Raw genomic sequence first — 16,278 nt, 5'->3', positions numbered from 1 at the left:
GTGGAACTTTAAATGGATTCTGAAACATTATTTCCTTATCGAAACCAGTGAATCTGTTCTGAAATTATACCTGCAATAGGTTCAGTGCTTTGATATGTCTTTCAGCATTGAATGATAAATTCCTGTCCTTCTCCCATTTTAGTCTATTTCAGCATGAGAAGTTTGAAAGTTACTTTCATTAATTTGCCTCACAAAAATGTTTAGCTTTGTTTCAAAAGCTTTCAATTCAGTATACATGTCACACACAAGCTTTCCTTTCCCTTGCCACCGTAGATTCAATATGTTAGAATCATTGAATCATAGAATAATAGAGTTGGAAGGGACCTCATGGGTCATCTAGTCCAACTCCCTGCACTATGCAGGACATTCACATCCCAAATCAATCATCCACTGTAACCTGCCACGCCCTTAAGCTTCCACAGAATCAGCCTCTCCATCAGATGGCTAGCCTCTGTTTAAAAATTTCCAAAGATGGAGAACCCACCACCTTCACTGAGAAATGGCTCTGTCAGGAACTTCTTCCGGATGTTTAGATGGAATTTCTTTTGAATTGATTTCATTCTGGTCCATCCCTCTGGGCCAAGAAAGAACAATTCTGCTCCATCCTCCATATGGCACCTCTTTAAATACTTGAAAATGGTTATCAGATCCCCTCTCAGTCATCTCCTCTCTAGGCTAAACAGACCAAGCTCCCCCAACCTTTCTTCATATGTCTTGGTCTCCGACCTCCTCACTATCCTTGTTGCCCTCCTCTGGACACATTCCAGTTTGTCAACTGAACAGTTTGTTCAGATGCTCTGTGATATCCGTTAAGAAATTCTTAAAAAACAAAAATAAAAAGTTACAAGAAAGAAAGAAAGAAAGAAAGAAAGAAAGAAAGAAAGAAAGAAAGAAAGAAAGAAAGAAAGAAAGAAAGAAAGAAAGAAAGAAAGAAAGAAAGAAAGAAAGACCAATAAAAAATCCATTCAGGGCCAGAAAGTGCTTCTTGACCCTTTTTCCTTAAGAAAGACATCAATTTTCATGATGAAGACTGAAAAAACATTTATTTATTTGTATTTTAATTTAGATATTGTCATTCTTGAAAATACCATCTCTGCTAAGCTACCTGACTTCTGCATGGTACAATACACCCCCATATTCTTCAGCTATCTCTGAGAGAAAATTATGAAACTGATGTAATTAATGTTGAACACAACAAAATATGGAAGGATCTTACTGCATAAGGCTTGTTGATGGATGATGCAGTGAAATTGCATGAGAAGTATACCATTTAATTTCAATATCTCTTCTTTGATTTTTGTAACTACACCAGTTTTACTTCCCACCATATTTCTTGCACCATCAGTTGTGATGCTTTTCAAGTTATCAAATGAAGTTTTTCTACTGATTTACATACCTTCAAGAATATGTTTTCTACCTTTCAAACTCTGCAACGCACACAACTCGTCTGTAATTCTGAAGTTGGAATCTATCCCCTTGATAAAAATTACTAGTTGAGCAGTGTCTATAATGTCATTGCTCTCATCTAATGCCAAAAGAAAAAAAATTCAAACCTTTTTGCCTTGGCTTCCAGTGACATATGGAGCTCTTCTCCTAGTTCTTCAACACGCATGGTGATTATAGATGCAGATATACTGGCAGAACTAATACAAGATACTGTCTCAGGGCACATTTCCTCCATTACTTTAACCATGCGCTTTTTAACAAATTCATCATCAGATAATGGTCTACCAGTCTCAGCAATACATTTAGCAACATGATAGCTGGCCCTCACTGTAGACAGGTTCTCTTCAACATGCTTTTTAAAAACTATTTTGCTGCAAAAACATTGATTTTTAAGAGAGTTTATCTTGTTCATTCACACCTCTCCTTGATATATTGAGTAGCTCTTGTGACAGGATTCAAAGTGCCTTTTAATATTGTACTGAGACAGTTTCAAGACATATCAGACAAACTTGTTTAAAACAAAGAAGTACTCAATAGTCATTTGTCATTAAAGACATGGTGCTGTAATTTTTTGTTTATTTGAAACAACTTCCTTTTACAGAAATCTTTACAGGGTTTTGCAGAAATCTTAGAGAGCAGCAGTTACAGTGTTTCAATGTTATCCTGGAATAAATAAAAATATAAGTAGCCTAATTTTAGGGGCCTAACTCATCCCTTTCTCATTAAATCCACTCTACTTGGGGATTTTCAATTCGACCAGGGCAAAGAAGAAACCCCTGCCCCCCCCCCCCCATCCACTACATTTCTCAGAAGCACTGGGCTATATGCACAGTTTAGGAACAATGTTTTAAAAATGGATTGTGTATCTGGACTTCCAGATGGTATAGTTGTAATCCTAAGGATATTGAATACTATGAGATTTATTTCTTAATAAACACAGTCCCTTGAAGTTTAAATATACACTTGCTAATACATTTTAATTTTAATACGTTAAAAATTTGGGTCCCTCCGAAAAAGGGCAAGTAGACAGCAAGAGTGAATGAGGGCAGCCTTCCACCTGGAACAGAGGATATGCCATTAAGTTGGATTCAAATTTTATGCAGGGTGCACATACACATCACCGCTCGCCAGCCAAACCTCAATCATGAGAAGTAAAATGGCAGGCAGAGGGAGGGGAACTTGGCTGGAGGAAGATGTGAGAAGGGAAATGCCATAAGCTTCAAGGGGCCACTTACCGGCTCCTGCAATCACAAATGTATAGAAAGTAGCTGGAGTGAGGAAGGGAGAAGAGGCAGAAGCAAGGAAGGCTAGAAGTCAGAGCAACCAGCTCCTGTGGAAGGAAGCATTGCTTTTGCTTGCTGCAGCAACCTCACCAGTAACTTTGGAAACCACTTGCTTTGATGGGTGAAGCCTCTAGAAATATTCAGTATGCAAAACACTTTGTATCCTTTTTTTGCAAAAATACCAAGCCTTTTACTGTCATTTTCCCACTTTTTCTGCAAAAGCAGACTTGATGTCTGAACCCATTCACACAGTGACTTTACTTTCCTTAGGCACACTCATTGCATCAATGTGGTAATTGATGGAGAGGGGGAGTTAAAAAGCTGAGTGTTATGGATGCCTAAACTTTGCTGGCTAGCAAAACACCTAGAATGGCCAAAATGGATAAGAACAAGAGGGGGCTGACAAACCACGAGACCAGAAGAAACTATGTTGCTATTGTCTTTTTTGCAGAAAAGTGACAGGATGATCAGCAGTAGATGGTACCTCTTGAGGTAGGAAGAACAGTATGGATCTGAGGGAAAATGTATTTTATTTATTTATATTTATAGACCACCACTCATGGCACAGCCGGCTCATGACAATTTGCATAAAAAGCATAAAAACAGCATCAACCCCAGTACAATCAGTCGATGGTGGCAACAACCCACGGTCTACTTTCCCATATGAACTCTTAACCTTCTGAGCAGCAGTTGCCATTTCAATAACCACAGGCAATGTTTGCTTGGAGGGGCTGCAGATACAAGAGGTATAAAGGGGCACAAATGTCCTGAGAGTGATAGCAGCAGACAAGCAGGTTGGAGGGCCATACAGAAAGAGGTTGGGTACCGCATGTGGCCCATGGGCCTCAGGTTGGGAACTCCTGTCTTAGTATAACAGTGACATAGCCTGGGAATATTTCAGTTTCTTGTTGCTTTATACCACACAATATAGTTTGTCTTCTGGGGGGTATCATCATAACATTAAAGGGGAGGGGAGTGTAACCGCATTATTTTACAATTCCAGTTCTCTACAGACACTTCAAATATATTGCGAGACTGCAATCCGTTGTTCATTAACATGGAGGTGAGTTCTATTGAAATAAGTAAAATTAAAAAAATATATATGTATGGGTCTTGCCTGCATCTCTATGTAACGCCAGGAGTCTCTTGCAATAGCCTGCTAAAAACAAGCTTATATTTTAAAGCTGATATCAAATGTATATGACCTTGCCTGATAGAGTGCAAGAAGTCTCAAAAATCTATATTTATCCCACAGTCACTCTTATACTCTGATTTCTTCTGTTGTAATAAGATACTAGGCAAGTAAATGTCAGTTATGAAATTAAAACCATGCTTAGTAAAGTGCAGAGACTGGCTCAAGCTGTTCTTACTTGTGCTTGGATTGGGTGTCTATATATGTATTTTAACCTGTACAATAAAAAAAATATTTTTAAGTTCAATGAAATCACCCCAAGAAATAGATACTGGGCTGCACTGAGAAAGAAAATAAAGGCCACTGTACAGAGGCAGAAAGTCTTTTACTTATAACAGAGATTTAAGCTGCAAATTCCCTGTACAAAGAAATTGATCCCATTAGCCTACTGAACATCAGTGAAGACTTAACATAACCCCAGAGCAGTGATTCTCAGACTGCATGCTAACACACATTAGTTTGCTGCAATGTCTTGAAAAAATTAAGTTCCCACAATGACTTAAACTTTTTGAAAAGGGACCCAATTCAAAATTAAATGTACTTATCATGACTTACCTGCCAAATTAACTCTACTCTTTTCCCCCTCCATATCATAGGAGCCATACATCAGTTAACATGGAACTAGTTACATGTTTTATTTTATTATTTGTAAATCTATAGTGCTACAGAGCAACAGACTGCATTTGAAGGCCATTGTGTACATTATGCAGAGGCGACTCACATTTGCTATCAGCTTTCCATAGCCACTTCTCCTTCAACTCCTCCTGTTCCTTTTCCTTCCTCCTGGCCTTGGGATCCACCTGTGAGAAAGCTGTGACCTGGTTGTAGGTCCCAAAGTTTAAGAACCACTGACCTATCATATTGGCTGCATCTACAGCTTCACTGTGGGAAGAATACTACATTCAGCACTACTATATTAGTGGTAACGAGAACCTGAGGGGGAGGGGATAAGGAATGGAGATTCCCTGACTCAGCCTGTGTAAAAACCTACATAAATGCAGAAATCCCTGAAGAATCAGCACTGACCAGAAATCAGGATCCCAGCCTTGGTCCAGATTAACTGGGCAAAGAGATAAGGCAGGTCTCCATTGATGTCTTCATGATTAATTGATTCAGAATACAATATTTTTCATCTTATTAAGAGAATAGCATATAAGTGTGAAGTAGGCTTCCAATTTCAGTCCAGAAAACAAACCAAGCCTGTGTTCGGGAAATAGTGTTTCAGACAGTTCATGTTCCCCACTGATCAACATACACTTATCCACACTCATAAACTCTGAAAGCAAATTTCTATTTCTCTTGGCTTGTTTTAAAATGCTTTGCACTGTTTAATTTTTTATGTCATCTCTTAGTAAAGTTTTTTCTTCAGGCTTGGCCTCTGATCACAGGATCAATCTATTCTACCTGAGTGAAGTAAGGAAATGTGTCTTGAAGAGTGCCGATATCCCCCCCTGTGGTCCTTAAGTGTCAAGAGTTGGCTCTGGCCATCTGTCCATGAGTTTTTGGAGGAGATCACCTCTTCCAGTTGTGTGAAATAAAGTCTCTAGAATCCTAGAGTTGGAAGGGGCCATATAGGCCATCTAGTACAACCCATGCTCAATGCAGGATCAGCCTAAAGCATCCATGATAAGTAGCTGTCCAGCTGCTGCTTAAACACCATCAGTGAGGGGGAGCTCCACCTCCTTAGGCAGCCAATTCCACTGCTAAACTACTGTGACTGAATCCCCCCCCCCCAATATCTAGCTAAAACGGTTCTACATGCAGTTTAAACCCATTACTGTTGGTAATATCCTCTGCTCCCAACAGCTACCACTTCCTGTCCTCCTGTGACAACCTTTCAAGTACCTTTATTGAGATTTGTAACAGAAAAAAAGTGGGGTCTACTGAGTTCATTGAATTACTTTGAGGGTACAGGATCTCTATCTGGGATTCTGATGTAATAGGACTGCCTCTTGCTCCATTTGTAAATAAAGCAAATACTACAAAATCACGGTAAGTCTTCCGTGATCTCCAAAGAGAACACTCAAGTAAATTGCTAGCATGAGTAACTAGGGTTGCCAACCTCCAGGTAAGGCCTGAAGCTCTGCTGGAATTAAAAGTGATCTCTAGATGAGAGAAAATGGCTGCTTTGGGGGGTGGAATCTATGCTGTCATATTCCTGTTGAGTTCTCTCTCCTCCCCAAATCCCTTTCCCCAAGTCTCCAGGAATTCTTAATCTGAAGCAGTGTAACTTCTAATTAACATTTTTACCTTTTGTCTTCAGGCTTGACCTTAATTTTTTTCCTTAGCTCCCTTCGTTATAATTGACTGATTAGCCCAAACTGCAGAAAATGTTACCACTGCTTGATACACAAGTGTCAAACAAACAACCTGTACCATAGACAGTAGACTGGCAACTCATATGCACCAAAGCCAATTTCTGACCTTATTTTTGTTTCAGGTGTACAGCGAAGGCCCCACTTTGGCTAAAATCCCCCAAGTACTCATGTGACGTATAAACAAAAGCTTGGACTTTGCTCATGACAGTTTACTATCTGACTTAATGATTAATGTCCTGCCCTAACAATGTTTGAAAATGGGAAGGAGGGAGGCCAGTAGTCATTCAGCACTCTTACCTATAACCAGGTGTTGATCCTCACATATTGGTAAGCCATAAGGAAAGACTGATCTCAAGAGTCCAGTGAGGAGGATAGTTGATGTTAATAATCTTTGCAGTGTGAGATGCTGCACCTTGCATGTAAGAATAAGCCATGTGGCATGGCATAATTCCCATGCTGGCATAGACTTCTGATGGCAGGGTTGATAAGCTGTACCTGGAGACAATAGTTTTAAAGTGATTAAGGTTCTGCCAGCTATTTTGGTTTGTGATGTATACATTCACATGAACCACTGCAGCCATTGATCACACAGATTTTTAAAGATTTCTCAAGGAATGATAGAGCAAGGGACAGAAAAAATAAGTATAAACCTCGTAAGCAAGAATATATGACATTATCAACCCAAGAAACTCCAGTTATTTATTCCATCAGGCCCATACCTGTGTCTTTATTTCAAAATATACTGAAGTGTATCTTGATTCAAAACATCACAGTGCCATAGAATTTTAGTTGCACCCTAGTTTTAATACAATCTTAATGTTCCTGATCATCATAGTTCATATTATTTCAATAAATCATAGTTCTATCAGTGTCTCTTATTCATATGGTCTTTTCAAAACAACACAGCCTCTGGTGGCTCCACAGAATGCAGTGGAGGGATTGTCAGAAGTCTGCTAACTTGATGATTCTCTTCATGCATCTGACACAAACAACCTTTAGTTCACATAAACGTATGCTTCAGCAAATCAGTTAGTCTTTAAGGAGGCGAAATACCGTAACAGGAGGTAGCAAGATTTTTTATTTATGAAGTGGAACAGAAAATCAAAAAGTGGAGTGTCCTTTATTTTTGAGGTTATGAAGCATGTAGCATGGGCCCATGCAAGATTTTCCTTTTTGTTTATGAAGTGGAACAGAAAATCCATATCAAAGGGGGAGTGCCCTTTGTTTTTGAGATTATGAAGTATGATGATTCATCACATGGGCCTGGCTGTGTATATTTGTCTAGAATGTTATAGTGGCTGTCTTTCATAGTCACAAGGGGAGAATGCCTGTCTTTTCCTTTGCCCCAGAAACTTGGTGCAATCTGAAAACCCCATTTTTCATTAACCATCAGTTGGCAGCACATCTCTCACCCATTTCAAGACTACGAATCTGTGCTTTGCCACCCTGTCTTGAAATACCTCATCCCTCCCTCCTTTCTTGTTTTGCAGTTACGGAAGTTGAAGGCTTGCAGATGCTTGTGTAGCGCACCCAAGTGTGATAATTTAGTTGGTCCTAATAAAAATTATTGCATGGCTTATTTTTGGCATTTGTTTGTAGGCTATCACAACTACTCTTAGTCCCCACCCTTGAACTAGAGTCTCCTGCCCTTCTAAACAGGCTTGAACAGAAATGCCTCCTATCGGCTATAAGCTGGCTAAGGTTACTAGAGAAACTGTTGTGTTTATACTTTCTAGTTTCTCATGGAAATATCAAATTATACCTGTTGCATTTCACGATTTTTAAACCCACTCTTCCCAATTCTCCCACCCAACTACAGAGCTTGCTTGGAACATCTACTGCCCCCTCCTCTTTTTTAAAAAAAGGACGAAGCCGTCTGGGGACTTCGAAAGTCTGCATGCTGCCTTATGTTATTTTGTTTGGTCTTAACAAAAGGCATTTGGCGTGTCTTCTGTTTTGGGATAGACTTTCGGATTGTATAGCCGCGGACTAATCCAAGCCTCCCACAAAGGCGAGTTTTCGCCTGGCAAAAGCGCCCTCTCTTCGGCCTCTGCGGCTTTAAGAGGGTGGAGACGGCGGCTGGGGACGAGCGGTGACAGCAACAAGCCCGGCCTAGTCGCCGCTACTAGAGGCGGAGAGCAGTGGAGGAAGGGTCACCCTGCGGGCCAGCCCAGCTCCTCAAACACAGCCGCGAGCAGCAAGCCGAGCCCGCGGCACCATGGTGCAAATCGTGACCGTCCACACCAAGTCCTACGCCGATCAGAAGCCGGGCACCAGCGGCCTCCGCAAGCGGGTGAAGGTGTTCCAGGGCAATGCCAACTACGCGGAGAATTTCATCCAGAGCATTATCTCCACGGTCGAGCCGGCCGAAAGGCAAGCGGGAACCTTGGTGGTGGGCGGAGACGGCCGCTTTTACATGAAGGAGGCCATCCAGCTCATCATCCGCATCGCCGCCGCCAACGGGGTAAGACAGGCTCGGGGCGCCCCGGCTTCCGGCTGCCGCGCCTCCTGCGTGTTTGCAAGCACGTTGCAGGGAGCGCGGGGATCCTGCGGCGGGCCCCTGAATCCGCATGCCTGCCGGGGGCAATGTTTGGACTCTCGGGCTCCCTCGCCTGTGCTGTAGTTGCTTTTTCCGCCCTGGGCGATGGCTGTGGGATCCAGTTGCAGTCGCGGGGAGAACAGGGGCGCTGTGGCCTTTAGAGGAGCCATTTGCGATCCTATCCCAAGCAGAGTAAGCGCCTTCTAAAGCCGTTGGAGGCAGCAAGATGCGAAGGGTGTAACTCTGGTTAGGATTGCTCAAGGCATCGTGCGGCCGCATACCTGGGCCTACCAGCTATGCTTCGGGTTGTGTACTGTACGTGTGCCATCTAACCGCGGGGTTTTGGCCACCCCACCTGGTCTCTCTGGTACAGAATGGTTTTGAATGGAAGTTTGTTAAGGTCGAAGGTTTGCGGGCAATAAAGAGTGAACACATTGTGGGATAGAAGCGCTGCAGCTGACTTTGCAAGAAGGCTCTTAAATCTTTATTGTCTCTTGCATCTGCCGATCAGGTGAGAAAGGTACATGGTCAAGAATATGCATTTTTTTTAAAGTCTTGCCTTAGCAACAGTTACAAGTGATGTGTTTCTGACTCCAAAAACTTCTTGGAGCTTCCGTAAATGTTCTTTGTGACTGAAATATACCTCTCAATAAAGAATGAAGGGACAGGTAGAGTAAGAGCGAGTTGTGATCGAGATACTGCTTAGGTAAGTCAATTATTTTTACATGCGGATTTACTGGCATAGTAGAGGGCATAAGCAGGATGATGCCACGCCTCTTGAATTCACTTACTGCAAATGGCTTGGGAATCTTTGACATTTAAGTTAACCTTTCAGCCTTCAGAGATATGGTTTCCCTGGCTTTCCTACAGAGTTATGTGCAACTCTTACTGTGGCAATTCAAAAGTGACTATCGTTAAGGGAGGGGGGAGTAGAACTTCTGTAAGTTTGAAGAGCAAACTTGTTCATAGCAGAAACTTTTTGTCTTAATCACCACAGTATTTGCACAATTGCAGCCTCTTGAGCCTTGATTGTGCAAAGACCTGCTGGTACATTGTCAGTAATAGTGAAAAGTTTAGGCCTGGTGCCCTTGGCCTCATTTCCATCCCAAGTATACTTAGTGCTAGTGGCATTGTATGGCCTGCTGTCAGGATTATAGCAGGGGGAGGCTTTGGGAACATCTCTGACAGTTGTACAAGATGGGGGCTAAGCAACGGTTAACCTCTCTGTTACAGGTGTTTCAGCCTGGGCATAGGCAGAGGGATGAGGCAAGGGGAACGAGCACAGGGATCTCAGGTCTTCACCTGGAGTTCCTAGCACGGGGCCCTAAATGAGCCAGGCCAACAGGGGTAGCCAAGGATGTTGTAGTGGCATTCTGTATTGTTTCTGTTGGTTTAAATTTTAGTTTTGCCTTTCTTGTAAGCTGCTATGAGTCTCCAGTGAGGGAAAAGCACATGAGAACAAGCAAATAAGTACAAATTAGTGCAAAGATGTCTGCTTTCAACTAATAACAATTGGGCTCTTGCAACATAGAAATCTGTCTTACATTTAGATTGTTTATCCATCTTGCCCAGTGTTATGTACTGGTAATGACTTTCCAGAGTTACAAGAATAGGCTGTTCCTCGTGTTGCAGAGAATGAACCAGAGACCTCTGTGCATTCAAAGTGTGTCCTTTCCCCATGAATTAGGAAATGATTAGCATGAATTAAAAAAAATGTTCAGGTTTTTGTTTTTCATAAGGACGGATGAAACATGAGAGAATTTCTAGGTGATTGTGTGTTACTTTAAATAAATGTGAGAAAAATTTTGAAGAGTGTAAAATGAGAGTGAGTATGAACTTCTGCATGGTATCCAAGCATTGTAAGGGAGCTTGTGGTTTGTGCAAAAAAGAAGTCTTTCAGCTTCTTACCTTGCATGGAAGCATAGGGGGTTGGACTAGATGACCCATGAGGTCCCTTCCAACTCTATTATTCTATGATAATTCATATTCTTCTTCCAGTGGACTCTTTATATTGGCCAATTGGGTCTTGGTGCTACTTCTCCCCTTTGGTCTCCCTCACTGTGAGGAAGGAGAGATGCATGATTTTGCAGCCAGCTTAGAATGTACTGCTCAACTGCTCTCCTGCCACAAGGCAAAGCCAACCACAAAATGTAAGGGAGTGAGCTCATGTGTAACTCCTGCAACCAAACTGATTCCAGAAAAAGGTTTTATATCTTCCCCAGTGGCCAGTAAAGTGAAGTATCCTATGATGCCATTATTTCCATTTCTTGGTGATCCACTTTTGGTTGATTTGACATGGCCCCACCCCCCTCCACTACACATGCTACAAGTTCATGTTCAGTAATGTATGGTGAGACAATATGGGTACATGCATGGAAAATGTGTGGTTACAACCATGTAACTTTGGAAGTAGTTCCATTAACCTTCATAAAGATTAGCTAAAGTTTTAGATGAAAATGAAAAAATGAAATCATGGAATTGCTGGAGATTATCCTAACATCAGTGGACTACTCACAATTTTTTTTGTGAGACCAGAAAATGTGCCGATTTCTTTGCTTCTCGTGAAACAAAATATATCTGGTAGTAACAGAAAACCACCTAGGGAAGGAACTTCTTCCAGTCTTTTAGAAAAAGGTGTCAATGGTACATCACTAACTTTAAACATTAGTTTTCTGCACACAAGCACAGAGTGCACAAATGGGCAGTCATTGGGACTGGCTTCAGCTAAACATAAAGGCTAATTTGTCTGGATTTTGGAAGCATACCCAGAGGATCTTTACGGAACGTGGCACAGTTCCAGCAGGCTAAGCAGCTCTCCAGTTGCAGTGTCTTCCTTTGAACATTTCCAAGACTGAAGGAGAGAGAGAAATTGGGCACCTGCAATAACTGGAGTTCTGCTTATTTAGTTTGTTACTACTCTTGTTACTAATTAATATTGTAGTTTGAATATGAAGGACATGACTTTGAAATTATAAAAATTACTTTTAATATGTGACTTTTGCGTGTTTATTCCACAGAAAAGCTCTCTGTATAACATATTCAAAATTAAGAACTTTTAGCTTCTTCAAAATAACAAAATACTTGCTTCTAATCTTACTATACAAAAAACTATGGGGATTCAGTAGCTTTTATGTGTTGACCTGGACAAAGTAATTTTCTAGGCAATCACAGAATTGGGTGCCCTCCCAAAATCTGAACACTCGAGCTTGGGTCCAGATTAGTTGGCTCTGATGAACTGTGAATGCTTTGGCAGATGTTCTCATCATTTCCTGTTTCTCCAGCAACCCCTATGACTTCCCAGAAATGGTGGGGGCTGGGGGAACCTTCATGGCAGCTGCAGAGGAAAGAGAAATAAGTGAAATTGTTCATTTCTGCCAGCTTTCACAACTGTCCGAAGGGTTAGTTTCTCCTCTCATGGCAGCTTCTTTATCACAAGGCATTTATTTAAAATATATGGGTGTCCAAACTTTTTGACCCTGTGAGTACCTTTGAAATTGTGCCACAGATTGGTGGACAGAACCACAAAATGGCAGCCACAAATAGGCAGAGCCAACCACAAAATATTGTGGAATGAGGCCATGCATAATGCTAATAGTAATTCTTCAAGATTTCAAGCAGAAGCTCTTGTGTATTCATTGTATCCACTCAGTGGAATGGGGTAGAGTAGACTACCAGTTCCTTAGTTCTGTTTGTTAGAATTGTAGACTGCACAAGCTTCCTTGTCCTGAAACCAATTGCTCTCAACCCTTGTGTTTTCTTGCAAATAAATGGATATTGTTTTGAAAACATCCATCTCTGCTGTGTGAACCTAAGAGTAGGAACCTGGAGGAGTACCCTGTTCCTGCTCTTCCAGTAAAAGGGAGCATCACAGCTCTGTTAAACAGGTTGTCTTTTAAAAATATACTGTTTAAAATACATTTGTGCATATGCATGGCTTACCTTCGGTCATACAGGGAATATCCTTGCGCTGTGCTGGCAGTCACTGCTGAAGCCAGTCAGAAACCCCGTGGTGCAAAACTCCTGGCCACTTTCCTGAAACACTTGGCAGACATCAGGAAAGGTATCAGCAGGTATTCTCTTGGGGACCCCTGGCCTAAGGTTCAGCATCTAGAAGTTTTCCATTATCCTCAGCGTAGTTCATTGAGGACATCTACTATTTTACTAGTCTGGGGCATGTTTGTTTGTTTGTTTGGCCTGTTTGCATGCTAATGACTATGGAGAGCCCACATTCAATCAGTTCTCCAGCAGCAACACTGGTTGCCAGTTGAGTTTTGGATCAGGTTTAAGGTGTTGGTTTTAACTATTAAGGCCCTACATGACCTGAGACTGGCACATCTTAGGGACTGCCTCTCTGAATATATCCCCCCTCCCAAGAGCGCTCTGCCAACACCAACTCGCTGGTGATCCCCAGTCCCAGAGAAGTGCACCTGGCCATGACCAGAGCCAGTGCCTTTTCAGCCCTGGCTCCAGCCTAGTAGAATGAGTTGCCAGCTGAGATCCAGACCCTTTCAGAATTGTCAAAGTTCTGAAGGACCTTCAAAGCAACACTCTTCCACCAGGCATAAGACTGAGGCCAAGGCTAACACTCTTTAATACCTAAAAAAGGCTCCTCTTCTCTTTCTCATCTGAACCTGGGGAAACTTTGATGCATCTGTCCCCAGGTCTTAGTGATGGAGCATGCTTATTGGATATTTTGTTATTGTTTTAAACTGTTTTAACTTTATAAGGTTCTATTCATTTTATGAAGTTGTGAGATGCCCTGAAACTTGCTAGAGAAGGGCAGCCTAGAAATAAGAATTTAATAATAAGGGTCTTTCCATACAGACTCAGATTAATGGTTTAAAACCCCCTCAAATAGGACTGCCTGTGTCCCCTATAATATTTAAGGGGGGGTGGAAACAGGTTGCTTGCTGTGTATATGTTGCTTGCTGTGTAAATATTTTGTATGTTTTATTTCTGTTGTTCAGTGTGGGGTTTTATATTTATGTTGCTGTAGCTTAAAATACAGACCTCTAGAGCAGCGGTCCACAACACCCAGTCCGGGGACTGGTATCGGTTTGTAGATCAGTTGGTACCAGGCCATGGCTCCTACTCGTCCTCCTCAGCTGCTGCCTCGGGGGCCGCCCTACCACTCTGCCGCCAGCTCACCTCTGGCCGGGGCTTCCCCTCGGCATGGCACTGCACAGCTGCTGCTCGCAGTGCCTCCCCAGCGAGCAGTGGGAAGTCAGGGGGTGCCGGCGGGACAGCAAGTGGAGCAGGGGCTCAGACAGCGGCGACGTCCCTTGGCAAAAGAGTATCCCCCCTCGGGCCTCAGTAAAATTGTCAAGCGTTGACTGGTCCCCAGTAATAAAAAGATTGGAGACCACTGCTCTAGAGGAAAAAAGAGGGACACTGTATGCTTGATTGAAGTCTGTCATGATTGGACCCCAGCCGTCGACCGGTTTGTTCAGGAAAGCTTTATGTGTGAGAGGACGAAGGATGGTGTTTGAGAGGAGAAAGTGGAGTGGGTAGTATCACTCCAGGTGCTGTGGAGAGGGAATCTATATTCTTTGTAGACGTTATTAGACTAAGTAGCAAATGAGGAAAGTAAACCTCTGTGGCTGGGTCTATTTAAGGAACTTTAGACAAAGAAGGAGCTGTTCCTATCTGAAGTCATTACATGAATGAACCATGCCGAAGTTGTTAATGCTGTTATGCTTCTAAATAAACTCTAAATTTAAGTGAAAACTAGTTGTTTATTTTCATTAAAGGTTAGAGCCACACCCATGTGCTGACCATTCTCTCATTCTAGTAAATGCAACTGTCATGCTATTGTTTGGGTCCATCAAAAATAGGGAACTAAGAAAGTCAAGGAAGCCACATAACACATTATCCAACCCTTTTGGGCCTCCAGATTGGGAGCCCAGACCTCTTCCCATATCCTGGCAGCCCCCCCCCAAAGGGTCACGGGCACTGGGAGGAAAGCCCCCAACCGAAATGCCTGGAGATAAGCCAGCCTTGACACAGCCATGTCCAACCCATGAGCTCCCAATGAACACCGTGGTCAGGTGGGACCCCAGGAGAGATGGCATGGCCCGCAGCAGCCCATCATGGCCCAACATTGGGGGCACAGGACACCATCTGGCCCAAAGCCTTACTGAGGGATTCTGGGCAGGGTTGAAGGATGGCAGGGGCAAACAGCAGCAGGAGCCAGCAGGAACAAAGCTGGGTCTGCAGATGACCTGAAGGCAAGAGCGGCTTCCCTGGTGGTCGACTGGGAGACCTAGGGAGGCTGCCAGGGGAAGGGACCAAGACACTGAGGAAAGGGATGAGGTTAAAGTAATCTTGCCTGGGTTGCTTAGGTGGAAAGCTGGGAACAGGATAAAAGGGAAGAGGGTGCACAAAAGGGAGTGGCAGGAGTAAGACGGTGAGGTAAGCAAAAGAGAAAAGGAGGGCTACAGTTGACTAACAAATGAGAGAGGTGAGGGAGAACAGGGAGCATGATGGAGAAGGTGTGGAGAGGGGTGACAAAGGTGGGAAGTGGCGGTCAGGGGGAAGAGAAAGTCAGCAGTGAGGAGGACTCTTCAAGCAGCTCCAGGGACAGTGTAATAGAGTACCCGATCCTCATCCCCCAATTGCTTCCTATATCCCTTCCTTTACTTTCATTAAAAGGGGAAGACCCCCTCTTACAACAGCAACTCACTCATTGAATACCTCAGAGGAGACCCTGGACCCTGGACCAGCCTCACCCCATCAGCTCAACAGGGGGAGTCACCCCAGTGTCATACACTGTCACCTCAGAACACTACAGAGAGGTGCCTTTAAAGGTGCTACATATAAAACGGTCTCAGAAAAGAAGCAAAAGACAGGATAGCTTCATGCAAGTCTCTTGGGCTCAAAGAAGTACAAATACTGCTATTTGTAAACCATCCTTTAAGCACACTAGAAAAGTGCAATCTAATTTTTTGCTGTAGCATGAAGGGATCCTTAATCAGTTTGTCCTTTGTTTCTTTTCTAATTATACAGCTGTCATTAACATTCAATTGCAGTGACTTCAGGAAATTCCTTATAATGAAATTAAAAAGGCAGGATCACTGACTAAAAAACAAATAATTTCTTTTTATTGTTGTAACATATACCCACTGATCAAATTTAACTTGCACACATATTCAGGCTTAAAATTGTCTTCTAGGGTTGGGCACTTCGGCATCCGAAGTGGCTGGTTGCAGCCAAAGCAGCCAGTGCTGCCCCACGGGGTGGGGGGGGGAGACACAGGCACCGGCATGCCGGCGGGCGCACACACACAGGCACAGAGCTCTGCGCTTGCGTATGTGCACCTGCCGGCACGCCAATGCCTATGCCTCCTATCCCCCCCCCCCCCCACGGCACTGGCTGCTTTGGGCTCGAAAGGCCGCAAAATGCACTGCAATAATTGGCTGGCCTCCCACAGGGAGCCCAGCCAGCCATTGGCCTATCCCTCACTTACCCCTCCCTTTGTTCCAGGGCCTGGGAAGCCCAAAC

The 16,278-nt window shown here is 43.2% G+C and overlaps 1 protein-coding gene across 1 annotated transcript in view; it reads left to right on the top strand.

Annotated features, from left to right (window-relative positions):
• Window positions 1-8,314: 8,314 nt before the first annotated feature.
• The window catches only part of PGM1 (phosphoglucomutase 1), a 31,838-nt gene continuing 23,874 nt past the window's right edge, over window positions 8,315-16,278 (top strand). Inside the window, exon 1 of the mRNA XM_077333479.1 lies at window positions 8,315-8,703. Coding sequence (XP_077189594.1) covers window positions 8,458-8,703 — 246 coding nt within the window. The 5' untranslated portion in view covers window positions 8,315-8,457. The remainder of the gene's footprint in view (window positions 8,704-16,278) is intronic.

This window comes from Paroedura picta, chromosome 4 (assembly GCF_049243985.1).
Source record: "Paroedura picta isolate Pp20150507F chromosome 4, Ppicta_v3.0, whole genome shotgun sequence".
In the NCBI taxonomy this organism is placed as follows: Eukaryota; Metazoa; Chordata; class Lepidosauria; order Squamata; family Gekkonidae; genus Paroedura; species Paroedura picta.
Note: the sequence above shows the minus strand (reverse complement) of the source record. Positions and strands in the feature narration are given on the sequence as shown.